Source organism: Ovis aries, chromosome 3 (assembly GCF_016772045.2).
Source record: "Ovis aries strain OAR_USU_Benz2616 breed Rambouillet chromosome 3, ARS-UI_Ramb_v3.0, whole genome shotgun sequence".
Lineage (NCBI taxonomy): Eukaryota > Metazoa > Chordata > Mammalia > Artiodactyla > Bovidae > Ovis > Ovis aries.
Window position 1 is genome coordinate 113,920,373 of NC_056056.1, and position 20,058 is coordinate 113,940,430.

Sequence of the window (20,058 nt, forward strand, 5' to 3'; positions counted from 1 at the left end):
AAACAAGAGATTGTTCCTTTTGTTTGTTTTGCAAAGTATTTAAATTCTGAGAGCCCATTAGCTACCTTCTTAAAGGCAAATTATTTTTGTTGTTGTTTCTGAGGCATGTTATATTTGTCTTTCTAATTAGTTGTGAAATTTTGAGTACAGATCTAACACAAAACTGTGGTTGAATATTAAAGCAAATGTAGGATTAAACATATCAAAACTGTATTTTCATCTAATGATATATCACAGAATAAAACATTCATGAAATTTATGTATTTGAGATACTTTGAGGATTATATACAGTGCTGCGAATTATAGATTCTGAAAGGCTTATCCTCTGCATATTGTGATGGGAATGGTGGTTCATGGGTGCCCTACTGGGACAATTTCTGATGATTCTTTATAATATTATGACCTATAGGGCTGGCTACTGAGTTTAGGAAACAAAAAGAGTGAGTGGTATCCAGGGAGGTTTGAAGGGGATTAAGACAACTGTATTTGCTTACAAGAAACCATGGTCTCAAAGTAATTATAAACCAGGAGACTGAGAGCCAGAGTTAAAGCTCACATACTGCCCTGAGGAATCCATGCTTGTTGGTCTTAGAGTAAGAATGTAGTAACATTGAAAGTGATAGGTGGGAGCAAAGAATGTGGTGTTGAGAATAAGACCAAGCGCAGGAGGACAGGGTAATTATAAGAACATAGGAAGTTATGTTGTACTGAATTCACCAGACTATTTATAGAACCTCACATGGGGGCTTGGTGAATCCAGGGACTTCCAAACATTCATCTGAATTCCACTGAGTTGTCTTTTCAACTGTTTCAACACTTATTTCTACTGGCCACCTTTCTAAGTGATTTACAATTTAATCCTTATGAAAACCATGAGGTAGGTAACATTGTCATCCTTATTTAACCCACAAGGACACAGGCACAGAGAACAGCTGAGCTAGGATTCAGGTAGAGCATTCTAGAGACTGTGCTATTAACCAATATATTATGATAGATCTTTACTACTGACATTTCATTTTAATAATTCACAGAGAATAAATATTTGAATGTGTCACTTTTTGCCTAATATTGTCACACTTGCCTAATATTGTTGAGCTTCTCCTTCCAAGCTTGAAGTCAATTCAGTTTCCGTAAAATATCATGTTTTTAGGAAGGGTTTTGAATTAAAATACATGGTCTTTAGGGTTATACTTCTCTGAGTGAAGTGGTGATCCCTGCATGTCTAAACCTAATTTTCCATATTGAAACTTTGTGGTCAGAACAATGCTGATACTTTGTTAGTGGTCAATAATAGTATTTTTAATAGTTTATTAATTGGTGGATAATATCAATATATGCTTATTAGAATAAGCGGAACACAAAACTCAATCAAATTTCTCAATATCTATGTGCATCTGCCACTTTAAATACCGTAGGGGTATGAAGTCAGTGTCTTCTTTATTTATTGATTCACTCAGTATCCAAAAGTCTTGTGTGCTTTATAAGAGAGCTATTATAATAAGATCATGAAGTGATCTTTCTCTCTGCTGTGAAAGTGGATTTACCCACCTGTGAATATCCATCTTTCTAGTATTTCCTGTTATTTATTCATCCTTTGACTAGTGACATAAGTTACAAGTGGAGTCTTTTTCTTCTTCTTCTTCTTTTTATACTGTATCAAGGATGTGACATCTCTTTTCTCTGCTCTTATATAACTGTACTACCAGCTCAAGCCAAGGTCCAGGAGCTGTCTTCGGTTTTTTCCTTCAGTTCCTACGTCTATGATTATAACTTATCTCATTAGTCATTTTTTTGTTATTTCCTGTGCCTCTACCTCCATTTAGGCCAGGGGTAGCATCAAATCCTTCCTGAGCAGTAGCAGTGCTTTCTTATGAGTCTGGTTCCAAGCTTACTAAACATCCCAACCTCTTTTGTCCCCCAATTTTTTCATTACATATTGAAGAATAGGATCTCACTAACGTGGAAATTTATTATTTATTCTACAATTTAAACTTTTTGGTATTCTATGCTATATTCAGTACAAAGTCTCAATTTGTTAGTAAGTTGATGTGCCTCTCCAGGTTCCTATCTGAGTATTTAATTATCATACTAATTAAGCACCAATTAAGACAATTCAAATATTAACTGTCTCAAATGAGATTTATACAAGGCAGAGGAACCAGAAATCAAATTGCCAATATCTGTTCGATCATAGAAAAAGCAACAGAATTCCAGAAAAACATCTGTTTCTGCTTTATTGACTATGCTAAAGCCTTTGACTGTGTGGATCACAACAACCTTAGAAAGTTCTTAAGGAGATGGGAAAACCAGATCACCTTACCTACCTCCTGAGAAACCTGTATGAGTGTCAAGAAGCAATAGGTAGAATCAGACATGGAACAACAGACTTGTTCCAGATTGAGAAAAGTGTATGTCACGGCTATATAGTGTCACCCTACTTATTCAATTTCCATGCAGAGTACATCATGAGAAATGCCAGGCTGGATGAATTACAAGCTGGAATTAAGATTGCCAGGAGAAATATCAATAACCTCAGATATGCAGATGACACCACCCTAATGGCAGAAAGGAAAGAGGAAAAGAGTCTCTTGATGAAAGTGAAAGAGGAGAGGGAAAAAAGCTGGCTTAAAACTCAGCATTCAAAAAAGGAATATCATGACATTATTTCATGGCAAATAGATGGGGAAAAATGGAAAGAGTGACAGACTATTTTCTTTGTCTCCAAAATCACTGTGGATGGTGACTGAAGCCATGAAATTAAAAGATAGTTGCTCCCTGGAAGAAAAGCTAAGACAAACCTAGACAACATATTAAAAAGCAGAGACACTACTTTGCCAACAAAGGTCTGTATAATCAAAGATATGGTTTTTCCAGTAGTCATGTATGGATGTGAAAGTTGGGCCATAATGTTGGGCTCAGCATCAAAGAATTGATGCTCTCAGATTGTGGTGCTGGAGAAGACTCCTGGGAGTCCCTTGGACTGCAAGGAGATCAAACCAGTCCATCCTAAAGGAAATCAACCCTGAATATTCATTGGAAAGACTGATGCTGAAGCTGAAGTTTCCGTACTTTGGCCAACTGATGCGAAAAGCTGACTCTTTGGAAAAAACCTGATGCTGGGAAAGATAAAGGGCGGGAGGAGGACGGGATGACAAAGGATAAGATGATTGGATGGCATCATCGACTCAGTGGACATGAATTTGACCAAACCCCAGAAGATAGTGAAGGATGAGGAAGCCTGGAGTGCTGCAGTTTATGGGGTCACAAAGAGTCGGACATGACTGAGTGACTGAATAAATGAGATATTCAGAAGCTTATATCTGGGTCCATTTTGATTTTTGAAGATGAAAGCTAACTAATAAGATTATATAATTTTTACTGCTGTGTGGAAGTCTACTGTTAGAATAATTACAACAGAAATAGAATCTTCTAAAAAGTCCTGCACTGAACCACTCAAAATCTTTATATTTTGATGAGAGCATAAAAGAAGGAATCAAGGAAGTTTTTACACTCATTCCAAGCCTTTTAATTAATATGAGTTCCTGGAATCCTGGCCAGAGATTTTGAGGTTATACCATAGTGCTCAGCAGAAAAAGTTCAAAAGTTCTGTGATTGATTGCTTAATTATATGTGTAATGAACATAAGAGTGGCAAGTTATAAATAGTATGACTTATTTTCTAGTTCTTACTAAAACGTGGCTTAAAAATTTTAAATATAGTGCTTAATTGGGGGATTTTTGAGGAGAGCTGCCTGGATACTAAAAAATACCTTACAATTTAAAGTTTCTCTTACTGCCTATTTAATATTTCTGCATAAAGTAACTTGTTGAATGAAACAATCTAATATTCTCTCTCTGAATGCTGAAGAGTGTCTCTTGAAAGTAGATGTATTTGACACTGGAAAAGATGATACCCTGAAGGAGTTATTCACAAATCCAAAAGGCAATGAATTCATAGACAAATAAGCATTAAAAGATTGCCAGTTGTAATTTGCAAGTAAATAATATATCATAGTAGAACACAGCATAGTTTATAGAATTCAACAAACATTTAAATTTCAGTACTATCATTTATAAGATGCATAACTTGTACAAGTGAGTTAATGTTTAAAGGTATCAATTTCATATTTTTCAGTGATGAATAGAGCATTAACTTTGCAGGACTATTGTGAATAATAAATGATAAAGGCTAACGTCACTTATTAAGGACACAATGAAGACACGTTGTTTTCCCTCCTTTAGCATAATTTTGATAATTCCATTCTTAAAACAATTTCACTTGGTTATAAAATGGTGATGTAATTACCATTGTTGGATACTGGAGTGGGTTGCCATGACCTCCTCCAGGGGATCTTCCTGACCCAGGGATTGAACACGTCTCTTCTTCTCCCATATTTGGCAGGCATGTTCTCTACCACTAGAGCCACCTGGGAAACCCATTGTTGAATGATACTACTCCATTACTCTTGCCTGGAAAATTCCATGGACAGAGGAGCCTGGTAGGGTGCAGCCCATGGGGCTGCTAAGAGTAGGACACAACTGATTCGACTTCACTTTTATGCATTGGAGAATGAAATGGCAACCAACTCTGGTGTTCTTACCTGGAGAACCCCAGGGACAGGGGAGCCTGGTAGGCTGCCGTCTATGGGGTCACACAGAGTGGGACACGACTGAAGCGACTTGGTGGCAGCAGCAGCAGCCAGTAAATAGCAATCAATTATTTTGTATTAAACACATGCCAACCCATGATGGGCTTCCCTGGTGGCTCAGAAGGTAAAGCATTTGCCTGCAATGTGGGATCCCTGGGTCGGGAAGATCCCCTGGAGAAGGAAAGGGCAACCCACTCCAGTATTCTTGCCTGGAGAATCCCGTGGACGGAGGAGCCTGGTAGGCTCTAGTCCACAGGGTTGCAAAGAGTTGGCCACGACTGAGTGACCTCACTTTACTTCATTTCAAACCCATGATAGGAACTGGGAAGGCATAAATGAACATACCATAATCCTTTTCCTGGTGAACAATGCCATCTTTTCAGGAGACAGACATTTACCCTGATAAATTTCCATATTAACCAAACACTTAGAGAGGAGTAAAGACCTGGGGACTCATGGAGGACAAAACTAACTCTACAGTACTTGAGAAATGCCTCAACAAGGAGGTGACATTTGAGTAGGATCTTAAAATAGAAGTAAGATATCATAATGTGAGGAAGAGAAGTAATGGTTGAAGGAAACCTCAAGAGGAAATGCAGGGAGCTGGGAGAAGAGGCCCCAGGCCACGGCTGAGGTATGGTGACAGTGGAGAACATGGGGTGGCGGATGTTCCGAGGAGAGGAAGCTGTAGGAAAGTCTGAGGAGACACACAGAAGCACTCTGTAAACCAGATCACAGAGTTTGGACTTTGTCCTGCAGACAATGGGGAGTCAACAGCAAGTTCAGAGAAAAATGTTGACATCTATTCTTTCTTGGGAAAGGTAGTTCTGTTGACTCTGAGAAGAATGAATTTGACTAGCTGTGAAAAAAAGGACTAGTCACCTGAGTCATTATTAGAATCCATGAGAAGGATGACACAGAGGGAAGAATGGAGTGGGTCAAGATCAAGATGAAGTTCTTTGTTCAATGGGAAAAAAAATATTTGACGCTAAATTTAAATAGCAACAGCAAAGAGAAAGAGGATGATTTGGAAGAAGAAGGAGTTGAGGTTTGAACATTTAGGGAATATCTGGGAGAAATCTATTAGCAGCTGATAGATTCAGGTAGATTATCTAGTTGATAATGAGATATTTTAGAAAAGAGGCTGAGTTTAGAATTGAGATTGGATTATGAAATAGAGATTTGATATAATGGAGGAATAGATTAGCTGATGCCTAGGATTATGACTTTGAAAATATTCATGGTCATAGTACAAAATTTAGAAGCTGAGTATGGTGAGTGACCCTGAGTCTGGGAAGGAAGAGGAGGAGTAGCTCAAGAGAGAGCATTGTGTTGAGAAAGCTAAGGGAGATGATGCATGCTTAGTTTCTGCAGCCATCTCCAGCTCTCTGTGACCTTATGGGCTGTAGCCCACCAGACTCCTCTGACCACGGGATTCTCCAGGCAAGAATAGTGGAGTAGGTTGCCATGCCCTCCTCCAGGGGATCTTCCTGACCCAGAGATGGAACCCATCTCCCATGGACTGAGGCAGGCTCTTTCTTTATAAATAAGTGAATATTGTAATTCCACGTGGAGATTTGTGCTGAAGCTGTTTTAGATAGTTCTGGCAGTTGGGATCCTTCTGTGTTTTGAATACCGGATGAATTTCATCCTTTGTTTAATTGGCTATCTGGAAATTCCTCCTCTTCCCTTCCATGTTAGAGGAAATAAAAAGCATTCCCTTGATATTCTACTTCATTAGATAGATGAAAAGATGCTTCTTTAGTATAGGACCCACAGTGAGTTTCTAAACATTTTTGTTGTTGTTCTTTTGTTTCTGATACATTTTGCCATCCAAATTATTAACTAGAAGAAGTTTCCTTTGATAGCATTTCTGGAAAAGAAGATACAATCTTCCATCCAGATGTCTGCAAATCCTTAGTTGACTGATGCTCTAACTCATTTTATCTACCCCCACTTGCCTCATAGCTGTGTCTACATGTCCCTTGTGTCTATTTCATTAATAAATTGTTTTAACTGTATCCACTCACCTACTTCGTTACTAGCCAGTTTGTAAATATGAAACTAGGGAAATGGTATTACAAGCATTGTGGGAAAAAATGTGTTTCTGCTGCACAGGGAGTCAGAGCCAGGTTAAAAAGAAATAAGAAAAATGAAAGGAATTAGAGTCGCTGTGGGAAGTGTTGAGGCTTGAGTTAGCATGGGAAACATGAAAACTGAGGGAGAACGTAGATGCAAATAAATATGTAGAGGTCGAATCAGCATGTCAGGATATTGATTGCACATCTACAGTAATTAAAAGGAAGGAAAAAGGGAAGAGTTGACTATTGAGGTTTCAAGCTCAGAGGGTTAAATAAAATGGTGATCTTGTGAACAGAAATCATGAAATGAAAGAAAGGATCTATTAATAATAGAACTTGGGAGTTAAAAAAGAAAATGGTGAGTTTGGTGTGGTAGTTGATTTTGAAGTTCATGGAAATGGGTGTCTTTTACTCATTTGATGTTAATCACTGACAATATGATGCAGATATTAACTCCAGCCTTCGATTATTAACCCCAGCAGGAACCAGGGTTCAATCCCCGGGTGGTGAAGATCCCCTGAATAAGGGTATGGTTGCTGCTGCTTAGTTGCTTCAGTCATGTCTGACTTTGTGCGACCCTATGGCCTGCCAGGCTCCTCTGTCCATGGGATTCTCTAGGCAAGAGTACTAGAGCGGATTGCCATGCCCTACTCCAGGAGATCTTCCCGACCCAGGGATAGAACCGGGTGTCCTGCATTGCAGGCAGAGTCTTTACCGCTGAGCCACCAGGAAAGCCCAAGAGTATGACTACCCACTCCAGTATTCTTGCCTGGAGAATTCCATGGACTGAGGAGCCTGGAGAGCTACATTCCATGGGGTTGCAAAGAGTTGGACATGACTGAGCAAATAACACTTTCACTTTCTAGTTGATTTTACCTGAAATCTTATGTAAGACTTAAAGGAAAGAATGCATACAAGTGCTTGAGGAAAGATAGCCTGTGAAAAAGCATGTCTTTAAGAGATGGGTAATGGAGGAGGTGAAGGAAAGAGAAAATGATCAAGAAGGATGGTGGGCAGATCAATTGAGTTTATTTAGTATGACAGTTTATGAAAGAGAGTCAGAAAGGCAGAGGGAACAATATGGTCAAAGACATTAGAATATGTTAAGAACTGAATCAAACTCTTGTGTTCTTCAAATAACAGTTTCACAATTGCAAGGAGAGAATAGGGCAGAACCCCAGTTTTAAAGAATGGGATTAGGGCACAAAAATATAGGCAACTTGTAGAGTATTTCCTGATGTGCGTGTGCTCAGTCATGTCCGACTCTTTGTGGCCCAGTGGACTGTAGCCCGCCAGCTCCTCTATCCATGGGGTTTCCCAGGCAACTGTATGGGAATGGGTTGCCATTTCCTCCTCCATGGGATCTTCCTGACCCATGGACCAAACCTGCGTCTCCCGTGTTTCCTTCTTTCGCAGGTGGATTCTTTACTCTTAAGCCACCTAAGAAATCCTATATTCTCTGATACTTAGAAAACACACACAGGCAATAAAATCAAATGGATTTTGGCCAATTAACTTCTCTCGATTTTGCTGTTGGTTTCCACTTCCATAGTAGAAATTATGATACTTTATAAATCATGGAGGAAAGTATCAATGAGGTGGCCTCAGCTCCCTTAGGGAATGTGCATTTTTTTTTATGGGCATCTCTCCTGCTAATATTTGTCTTCAATTTGGAAGGTACAGGATAGAAGACATCAGGGTAAACCTTTAGTTCTCTTTTTCTCAGTTGACACATTCACAGAAGATTCTTTTTTCACTGCAGGTACTTTTACATTTAAATTTTGAGTGAATGTCCCATTCCACTGTGACGCTCTGTTGTTTCTGTTTTTTAAGCTGTCCTCTGATGTTGTGGTAGTTGAGGTGTAGTTTGGCCATTGTGGCCAGCTGTCTTAGTGTCCAGTGCCGTTGGAATACAGAACGCACTCTCTGCAAATGAGAATGTATCATGTATACTCTTGAAAACAAGTGCTCTGAAAAGCTACCTCGATATGAAGATGTATTTATTCCTCTCTAGCCAGGCAGTTCTAAGGATCTATATGCTCCCACCACAGGCTGCCTCTGTGGAGTCAGAGTTTACTTAGGAAACATGTCACCATTTTAAGGACACCATTAATCACCATTTTGATTGCATACCCTCTGCTTGGCAGCAAAGCAATTGGCTGAACAGCAGGGCTCCACACAACCCTTCTACCCTGATTCCAACACCCGCATGTTGTTCCCACTCCTTGGAGGCCTTGAAAACTGTGCATGTACAACTGGCTTCATGTAGAGGCATCATTCACCAGCACAGTGATTCTCTACTCACACAGCACAGCACATGTGCAAATGTTTGGGGCCACTGGGTCTTACTGTGTCCTCAGAACCCTAGTTTCAGAGCCATTAGGTAACTCAGAACCCAGTTCAAACTGAAGCACAGATGTTGATTTTGTTTCTGAAGTATCCACTGCTCTTCAAAGCTCAGTTTCCATGATGCTCTTTGGTGTACTTTTGACCAAAGATTGTGATTTAAAAAATCATTAAGAATTGTAATTTAAGAATGCCTAGAAATTGTCCTAAGTAGTTGTTCAGTCTGTTTTTGAAGAATTTGACTCCATTTTAATCTCAATTTTTGCATAGCTCTTTCTCTGGAAAGGTATCTTTTATTAACCACTTCCTTAAAATGTTGTATCCAGGACTGGAGATCAGCAATAGCTTATTAGAGAGAAACCAGATATTTTAACTTTTGGTATTCAAAATAGTATTTAGGTTAAAATTTTCTAATTAGAGTTCATAAAATAATGACTCTCATTTCATACTTTTTTAAATTTGAATCTTTTTTTGAGAAAGAGATCTTGCTATGGTATAAGTCAAATTTTAGCTTTCCTGAAGTTTTCACTGTTGTTTACAAAGGTTGAATTCTTTATAAGATGGAATACTACTACTTAAGAAGGCACTAATATTGTCACACAGCCATTATTTTACAGTCATTGACAACACACTTATTAAGGGGTATGCAGCATTATTTCATAGTATGTTCAAAATCAATGGTCATGGTGTGTATGTTACATTATCATAATTTTCTAATTAATTTATTCTTTATGCATGTTTATACATGTTCCAATTGCATTTCATTAACTCATAGTTTTCTTGTAAGTTTGTACTTTCTTTCCATGCTCAAGGAATCTCTTTAATTCAATCTCTCTGTTTCTCCTCATACAGTCTGGCAGCCAGATATGCAACTCAGTCTAATCACAGTGGAATTGCAACCAGTCAAAAAAAGCCTACTAGGTCAGTTAATATCTCTAATTTATTGCTTATTAGTGATAATAAAGTAAATGCCCAGTGATATTTTGTCCTATCATTCCGATTTTTTTTTTTTTTCAAAAAATGACATACTTCTGCATGAAAAGGTTAGAGTACTGAATTTTTCCAAGTAGATTTCCACATGACTTCTTGAGGATGACCTTGTTGTGTTAAATTATGAAGTGGATCTTGAGTTCCTCTAATTTAGTTTTGTTACATATAGTGCTATGACTGGGCTAAAGTCTTGGTTCTAGGCTTAGAGAAAATCAAGGAAAAAAATTACTTTGAAGACCCTCTTCTTTCCAGGTCACAAATTCTGGAAGTAAAACAAGATTATAATTGCTTTTTGAAATGGTCTTGCATTGATTATTGCACATTTTGAAGCAGCACTGAGACACATTGGCAGATTTTTGTGGGGTAGTTAGCACCAGGTCAATCTGGGTCATTCTTTTATCTTTAACGTTTAAAACTTTTTCTTCTTTATGAAATATGTATTTTAAAGTCATAATAAATGACAGCGCAGTATGTACTGTTTGGAAAATCAATAGTGTATAAAATATGTGAAAATTGATCCTTTTTTCATGTTAATGATGGTACAGCTAAGTGAGGCCAAAGCGAATGCATTTTGCCCCTCTGATTATGATGCAGTTATTTGTGCCATCTTACTCACTGGGAGAGTGTCTCACTGGTGGTTAACTAGTCACTACTTTAATAATGAATCATATTATGCAATGTTTGACCACAAGGACTGCTGATGGTGCCTTGACTTGAAATATTTTCCCCTTGTCTTGGTTTTCTAACTTATGCTCATTTCCATAGTAATTAAACTGATTCTGGATAGGCAAATTGAGAGAGTATTTAATGAAAAACCAGAAGAAATGAGATTAATTAGGATGTGGAAAGAACAATGACCTTCCATGTTCAGTGAGCATTTTTTTATTACTACTTCTGAGACTTATGAATGTAAAATGTATTTTAAGTAGTTCTTCAGTTTAATAGAACATCTCTTTTTTTTTTTTGGCTTCAGTCTCATTTCTCTTTTTATTACTTTGATGAATGATCTAGAGCTCTGGCTCACTGTCAAATTAGGGTAATGAGAAGAGCAAATGGATTTTTAAATTTGTTTTAATTTGTTCTTCTGAGAACTAAAGATCACTTGGCTCCATGGGTCACAGTCGTGATTAAAATGCAATTTAATTGCTTTCTAGAAACACATCAAGTTTCATTGCAATCAGGGCAAATTTTGTAACAGAATCTGTTTATAAATGTGAGTTTGGACTGAACTTTCTAAGTCTGTGGCTGACTCTACAGGACTAGTTCTCATTTTTATTATGATTGGGACATTTAGCCAAATTAATTAATTGAGTTCTACATAGTGCAATCACTGGTCTCCACAATTCCTGGTGTCTGTGGTTATTATGCTAGACTTACAAACCCTATAGATCCATTTGAGCAAAAGTTAAATGCTGGAGTCATTTGGGAAAGATTCTAATCTTGGGTATGACACAACCTCTAATTAGCAAAATAGCTGCAGGAACTATTAGCAGTCATATATATTTAAACTCCAAAATACAGTCAACATTTTGAAGCTATGAACTATTCCAAGATATCAACATTTCTGTTTTCAGGCTGGTGTATGTGTTTTCCTGATGTACATTCCTTTTGGCTATACCTGTTACTACTGTAAAATATTTATAATACACATTTAAGAGTTTGATTTCCCAAGGATCTATGGAGATAGTATGTCAGGTAGTGTAATAAGGCGAGTTAAATTTTGAATATGGTAGCAAATGATTGTGAAATTGTAATATATTGGGTCCAGTATAACAGATATAAACATTCTTTTAAACTTTTTCTAAAGGATGTCAGTAAAAAAAAATAAATTGCTACCTTTATAAGTTCTAGATTATTTTGTTACTTTTCTTTTAAAATAGAATTTATTAGAGCAGTACACAGTGACGTTCACATGGTGGCAGCAAAAGCTTGCAAAGATGCTGGCAATGCTTAATGTCATGTCTTTAAATATGTCTAGAATACCAATACTAGTTCTTAATTTCCAGTCTTACTGTACGTGGATTGTTTATTATAAATATGCAGTGTACACTAAATAAAATATTGTAATTGCATATTTTAGGCCTAGCAAAGATGCTGGCAGTGCTTAATATCATGTTTTTAAATATGTCTAGAATACCAATACTAGTTCTTAATTTCTAGTTTTACTTTATGTGGATTGTTTATTACAAATATGCAGTATACAGTAAACAAAATATTGTAATTGCCTATTTTAGGCACCATCCTTGAAATGACTGAATACTTGAAATTTTAATATGGGAACTGTTTAAACAGTGAAATAAATGATCCAAACTGATGTTTAATTATAGTTGAAGTAAAACAACTTAAGTACATTAACTCTTGTCAAGCTTTCCCCAGTTTTAAGATAGTCCACATGTATTTCCTCATGTCTTGTTCCTCATATAAAAAGAGCGGAAGCAACTGTCACTGCACGTGCATTTTAAATTATCGTTCTACTAACAGATATTTTTTTCTTATGAGACTTGCATCTTTTTTGTCACATGGCCTGTATGATTATTAGCCACACTTGTGGGGTAACCAGGTAAAGTCCAGGTCTTCACTTTTGGCAAGCGAGTGAAAGTTTTTATGAGACAAGTGGGTCCAGTATGAACAACCTCATAACCCTGGTCTCCACACCATGTTTTGGAATAGTTAACTAGCTCAGATATTCAGTAAGTGTTTGCTCTTTGCAGTTTACTATGTGACTTTATTCTTCTTGTTATTAACATATAAGTTCATTTAAGATACAGCCACCTAAGATAAAAACAAATGTCCCATACATTGAAAAAAACTTAACAATAATTGCAGGCAGCTGCTTAATATCCTGAGAACATAATAAAATATTATTTCCCTTGCTTTTCATAAAATTGTTACAGCCCCTTTAAGCAAAGTTTTATTCATCAGGCATGTGATAAGTGTGAGTTTTTTAGTTAGAATTACTTTATTTCTAATTGTCTTGCATTATTAATATACTTTGGAGGCAGAGTACATCATATAAAACAAGCCTTTTCTGGTGATTCTCAAATTTAGCAATTTGTCACTTAAACCAACAATTTTTGCTGAACTCCATAAATTATTATTTTCCCATTAACCCTTCCCAACTCAGAACCTCCTGTTCTATATCTTTTGGTAATGTACAATAATGATGTAATTTTTCTTGTACTATTTCAGGCTTCCAGGTCCCTCTAGGGTGCCAGCTGCAGGCAACAGCAGCAAGGTCCAGGGAGCCTCCAATTTAAATAGGAGAAGTCAGAGCTTTAACAGCATTGACAAAAACAAGCCTCCAAATTATGCAAATGGAAATGAAAAAGGTAGGTGTTCTCCCCTTACATCATAAAGGCACAAGTGTAACCTACGAGCCTCATAAATTACAGGCTAAATCTAGCGTGTGAGCAATGTTACACCATTCGGAGTGGAAATGTCATCAGCGGACTTTTTTATGTTTTCTAAGTGCATCCTCTTGAATTCCAGCTTTCTTCAGGACCTTTCTTATCTGGAGAATATTTTGAGGAAATGTAGTCATTTATATTAAAGCAGTTAGTGATATCCCCATGTTTAAAATCTGTTTCTCAAAGATTTCCTCCTGGATGCATGTAAATAACATTTTCTTTTGTCTTCTCATGTTTTGTGAATGTTTATTCTGAAGTCATAAACTTGTATAAAATGTCTCTGAATCCTTAGTTTTAGTTAACTAAATTAATTAAGTGCCCGAAGTGCTTGGGGAAGTTGAGTTTGAAGCAATCAGAATCTAAGACATAATTATGAAGGATATTTAGTCTTTGGAAACAGCAGGATAGATAAATATTATGACCTTAATTTTTCCTTTAAGAGACAAATTATCAGGTTTGTTTTACTTTCTTGAAAGAGTATATGATAGAAATATCCAACCACATACTGATAAGGAAGACAGGATACAGTTGGAAGTGTGTTAAAGGCAGATTATATATTAACTATATGATACACAGTTCTCTGTAGTGTGAGCAGAGTGTATTTAAAGAGGCTCTGGCTTGATGCATATCCCTTCGGAGCATGCATCCAAGTGGGAGAATGTGTAATTTACATCTAAACCATAAGAAAACCAAGAACCTCTGCTGTTGGCAGCAGGGTGGCCCTGTGAGGGACGAGGGCATATTGCAAGATTTTGAGGTAGTGTTTTTTAAACTTCTCTTTGTAGTATTTAACTCTCCATGCAACAGGAAATTCAATAGTGACAAATATGCTTAGTGGTAGAACAGCTGGCAAGTTTAGTTTGACTAATTCAACCAGGTCAAAAGATTTTTGGCTCTGACTAGAACATTTCCAATTGCTTCATGTGGATGATTTGATGAGACTTCTTTTACTCAGAATTGACAAGGGTAATCTATGGGTGATCCATAGGTGAATTGATAAGGGTGATCTATACACTTTATAGGTGTATATACTTTACAGGTGATCATCTATGGGTGATCTATGGATGAATTGATAGGGGTGATCTATACACTTTACTGAAATTTTCTTACCCATTAAAACACAACTGGGGAGGAGACTCTAAACCCCTATAAACAGAGCAGTGTAATATCCCCAGTTCTTGCGTTAAATGGAAAAAAAAGAAAATAACATGTATTTGGAAGTTAGGATTTTGTCTTTAAAATAGACAATAAAATCTTTGATTTGAGAATCTAAGAAGTATTTCTGAAGACTTATACTTCTCCTGGACAACAATTTCTTATCACAAAAATATCTCCCTCATTTTGTGACTTTTCTAGAAAGTGTCAATGGCCTTTATGTGCTGTGAAATTCTAAGGGAAAGTAAACAGGCTTAGCCACATATGCTGAGTGGAATGCTCAGGCATCCAATTTAGCTACATGATACTACAGTTACATAATATTTTTGTAAGAAATGACTAGTAACATTGGCAAAGAAACCTAGAAATGCTTTAGATGACCTAACACTTTGACAGAAAACTGTCATTTGAAAGTGAAATACTTTTTAAATTTCTGGTATCTAAAAGTAAAAATCCAAAGATAGCCAAATACTCCCATTTTTCCATAGCCATTCAGCCTCTCTAAAAAGTAGCAGTATTTACAATAACCGCAAGGTGGAGACAGATGACATACATTATGTGATTTTTGACCATAACCAGATTTCCTTACATCAGTCTCAAGAGCAAAAGTTTTCCTGGTGAATTATAGCCATTACTTTTAATTCCAACAAAGTAAAATACTAAAACCTTTAAAGTGGATGATCTCACACTCACAAATATTTATAATATATTAAATGTAGGCATTAAATGGTCTGAAACTGTCAATAATAAAGCTTAAGTTGCATTATATAATACAGGGCTTTCTTCATAGCTCAGTCGGTAGAGAATCCACCGGCAATGCAGGAGACCCCGGTTCGATCCTGAGTTAGAAAGATCCACTGGAGAAGGGATAGGCTACCCACGCCAGTATTCGTGGGCTTCCCTTGTGGCTCAGCTGGTAAAGAATCCACTTGCAATGTGGGAGACCTGGGTTTGATCCCTAGGTTGGGAAGATCCCCTGGAGAAGGGAAAGGCTACCCACTCCAGTATTCTGGCCTGGAGAATTTGTTTTATATGTTATGTGACATTTTATATTAACATGGAGAATGCAACTTCATGTCAGTAATTCCAATATCATTTTTAAATTAATCATTGCTATTTTATATTGCCAAATGTGCATGCATGCTATCATTTCAGTTGTGCCCAACTCCGTGCAACCCTATGGTCTGTAGCCCACCAGGAGTTTTGCCAGGCAAGAGATGGGATTCTCTAGGCAAGAGTGCTGGAGTGGGTTGCCGAGTCTTCCTCCAAGGAATCTTCCTAATCCAGGGACTGAACCTGTGTCTCTTAGGTCTCCTGCATTGGCAGGCAGGTTCTTTAACAGTAGTGCTACCTGGGAAGCCATATGGCCAAAATGTTATCTCAAACTATAGAGCAAACAAAGCCAATATAAACATCACATATGAAACAGTTCATAATTTATCCTTTAGACTGTTCCTGTGGTACATCTTTTTGGATAAGAATTATTTAACCTTTTTGACATGGAGATGTTTCGTGGTAGGATAACATCTAAAAATATTCTATCAGATAATAAGTTGATCTCTGTGACCAACTAGTTTGCATACATATCCTGGGCATGTCCAAATAAGGTGAAAGTTAAACAAGATTTTTCAAAGATTACAGTGTTACAATGACAGAATTCAGAAAGTACTGACTTGAGTATTCTAATTGCCTTTTCTTTTTAGTTATTAGATAGTATAACATTTATGTTTAATACATATTTTGCTAGAAAAAATAATCATACTATCTGTAATGTGCTCCCTGAATGCTTCTGAATGAAAAATGTACTTTCTACTTTCCTTAAGTCTTAAATGATGAGTTATATGAATCAATTGGGGAATCTCTAGAATTTGTAATACATAGTAAAGACTTACTCACAATTAAAACAATTTCACTTCTTATTTAAAAACATAATTTTGAAAGCATAGTAGCTTCTCACATGTTTGGGATGGTAAAAATAGCTTATTTGGAATTTTGTGACTTATCTAATAAAGGAAAATCAGTAGAGAATCACAAACCACACTTCAAATGATACATCTAATATCATCTTAACAATAATACAAACCAAAAAATAGTGTGCTCCTTTCACCAAATGGATTAAAATATCAGTGAATATGGCCATAGATTAATTATCACTTGCAGAGAAGGCTAAATAGAAATGTTGTTAAAATAGAAAGCAATGCCATCCACCATTCTGTTGAAATGGAATGTAGTAGGGACAAATTTCACAGAACAAACGGTGAAATGAAGACAGCATTGTTTGTAGAGAAGCATTTCTTTGGGGAGTCCAAGTTTCTTCCCTTGATGACCTGCCATTCAGAAACTGACAATGAATAATATATTCTGACACTAGCATTTAGCAGTTTGCTTGCGGAGCCTATAAAATTACTCTAGACAAATGTATGCTTTAAAGAAAAATCAAATACCTATTCAGTGGAAATCAGGGATCCTGTGGGAAAAAAATGCCGTGGTTCATTGGGACATATTTTTTATGACTGAAGTAGTTTACCTTAACAATTGTTTTATAAAGTTGACATGATAAATATGAAAGCAGCTTAACAGTTTAGTGTTATCATGAATGTAAATATTCCTGGCTCTATTTGGAATTCACTTTCTGAATTATGATCCGTGAACACATATTACTTGACAGAGTTTCTTAGCAGAGAGATGTTTTTCTGTGTTGCTAAGAAACATGCCACAGCAGCATAGGGCATGCTCCTGTCTCTTTATATTTCTCCCATGTGATTCTTACATGGTACCTGCACATCTCCAAAAGAGATCTGTTTTCTGTTTTCCTAGATTCTAATGAAGTAGCTTCTGGTGTGGAGGTGTTTTCTTTCCCTTACATTCAATATAGATTTGGTAGATTTGATACAGAGAATTTAGCAAAATTGATATTTTTTAAATTATAGGTTTAATGTAATTGTTGTATTATTCATGGTTTTTTTAAACACCGTTATCTAGTTCTTAAGTATTTTTTAAAAATTACTCTGAAATTGCTATAAGACAAAAAATGAACTTTTATTTTCTTTTCAATGCAATGCAAATATATTTTACTTATTATGTCCCTTTACTGGTGATTTATGTATTCTGCCATGACTTTTTGCTTTATTTCCTTAATTATTATATAAACCTATAATGACATGACAACTTCAGGTTAATCTTGGGGATTTTTATGAGGTAATGTAATTAAGTACACAGATCAAGTGATACGATTAAATAGACAATTAAATATGTTGTTTTCTATGTATACATGCTCACATATTGAGGTGTACACATATTATACATCCTTATACATAAATTAGGTATGTTTCAAGAATCTGGCTGGTGAACTGAAGCTTCCCTAAATCTTGCAGTAGTCCACAAAGCAGCACTCTCACCTTAAATATGGCACAATATCTACACGTGCAGAATGGACAGAGCCTCTACAATCCCTGTAACAGCATTCCATGTTTCTGTTGAGTCATCATAAAACTGATGATTGAGGCATTTTGACAACTATCATTTATGGGAGACAGTGTGGTGAGGTAAACCAGGGCCAGTTGATAACAAGCTATATTTAAATCTGAATGCTCCTTTTTTTTTAACTTTCAAAATGTTCAAAGTATTTTGGTATATTATTACAAAATGAGAATCTAATTATTTACCAAGCTAATTACCATGACTACATTGATCAATCATTTCCTCCCTTCCACAGTGATCTGAATATTTAGTAGGGACCATACATGTCACTGACCACAATGCTGGCTAGACAGTGACTACTTTAAAAAGGGAGGTGCTGTTGTTATTTTTTGGTGGTTGTTACTTTGTCATTGGGCTTCCAAGGTGACCCAGTGGTAAAGAACCCACCTGCCAATGCAGGGTATGTGGGTTTGATCCCTGGGTTGGGAAGATCTCCTGGAGGAAGAAATGGCAACCCACTTCAGTATTCTTGCCTGAAAAATCCCATGGGCAGAGGAGGGGGCTACAGTCCATGGGGTCGCAAAGAGTCGGACATGACTGAGTGAGTGAGTACACACGCTCTTTGTCCTTACTTTGTAACTTGAAACTGGTTTGTTTGCATCTGAACAGCATAGTGCTGAGTGAGGAAGAAGAGAGAGATAACTGAGGGTGCTCCCTGGTCCGTTTCTCGGCTAGCAGCACTGTTGGCTAGCAGCACTGTTGGCAGCACGCCTCTAAGCTCTGAAGCTGACCCGCCAAATTTCCCCAGAGAATCGTCTTTATCTAAACTTCCCATATGCCTGTTGTGACTGCCACATTTACCTCCGTGTAGTAATTTTAGAACAGATTGGCATTTTTCCCAGGTCATCAAAGTTGTTTTTTTTTTTTCAGTATGAACTAACTAAAAATTAACTGTGGATTTAGCTGTTTTCTGAGCAAGAATTAAAATCTTCTTTAATATCAGCTCAGAGGGATGGTGTCAGTAGGATGTCCCAAGAGATAGTATATGGCTAGCTGAATAGTATCTTGTATGATATCCTCCCCATGTATATTCTCCTCTATTTGTTGAGGAAGAAGGAACCCACACTTCAAGGAGTTATCTGATTCCCTTCACTGTTGTGACAAGCATGACTTTCTGGAGAACCGTACTGGCAGATTTTCTGGGTGGGCCACGGACATATGGAAAGAAGAGAGTATCAAAATCTTCCAAATTTTGGAGTCACATAAGCCTCGTTTCCAATTTTGAGTCTCTCTTCTAAATTTTACTGTATGTATGATTTGGAGCAAGTTGCTTTCTCTGAGCTTCAGTTTTCTCATTATATAATAGTAGAAATCATAATTATATCGTAGGTTATTATGAATGTAAACGAGGCGTGTCATTAGAGCTCTCAGAGTGATACCATATATCAAAGTATCTGGAGAAAGTAAGCCGTTACTAAATAATTGGTTATTGGTTGTAATGGAATTGGTGGTGGTGGAGAAGGGAAGGAAGAGAACAGGAGTACAAGCACCTTTCTCTTTGGAGATCAGAGACAAGGAAGAGTTACAGGCAGAGAGGAGCCCCTGCAAACACAGGCTACAAGTTTGTTGCAGGAATGCCTTTAGATTTGCGCTGTACATAGCTGTGCTTTTCCCCATACCCAGCTAGCCATTCATAGAAGCTGAGTTAACAACACTCAGAAATGTATCTAGGCTGCTTACTCCCGAAGATGTAAATGGAACGGAGAGCAGGATGTGTGGCGGCCCCTACTCTGCCAGAGCTGAAAGGCTGTCATTTCAGTGGCGATTGTTCTGCAGCCCTTTTTGTGAGAAGCCCAGACACACTCATTATGCTAATGTTCCCTGGATGCACAGTGACCTATGAATTGTGCTCTTCATGAAACCTGAAGCACCTCATTGCAACTGTGTCGAGACGGGGGCAGACTGAGAGTTGAGCTCAGAGAAGTGTCGTCTCTGTGTGTACTCATCTGAG

The 20,058-nt window shown here is 37.2% G+C and overlaps 1 protein-coding gene across 15 annotated transcripts in view; it reads left to right on the forward strand.

The window, feature by feature from the left end:
* The window catches only part of NAV3 (neuron navigator 3), an 892,975-nt gene that overhangs the window by 661,699 nt on the left and 211,218 nt on the right, over positions 1 to 20,058 (forward strand). For 14 of the 15 annotated variants that reach the window (XM_060412470.1, XM_060412471.1, XM_004006210.5 and 11 more), the window contains 2 exons: positions 9,928 to 9,996; positions 13,255 to 13,394. In XM_060412470.1, the coding sequence (XP_060268453.1) occupies positions 9,928 to 9,996; positions 13,255 to 13,394 (209 nt within the window). The remainder of the gene's footprint in view (positions 1 to 9,927; positions 9,997 to 13,254; positions 13,395 to 20,058) is intronic. The other variant, XM_060412478.1, reaches the window with a different exon arrangement.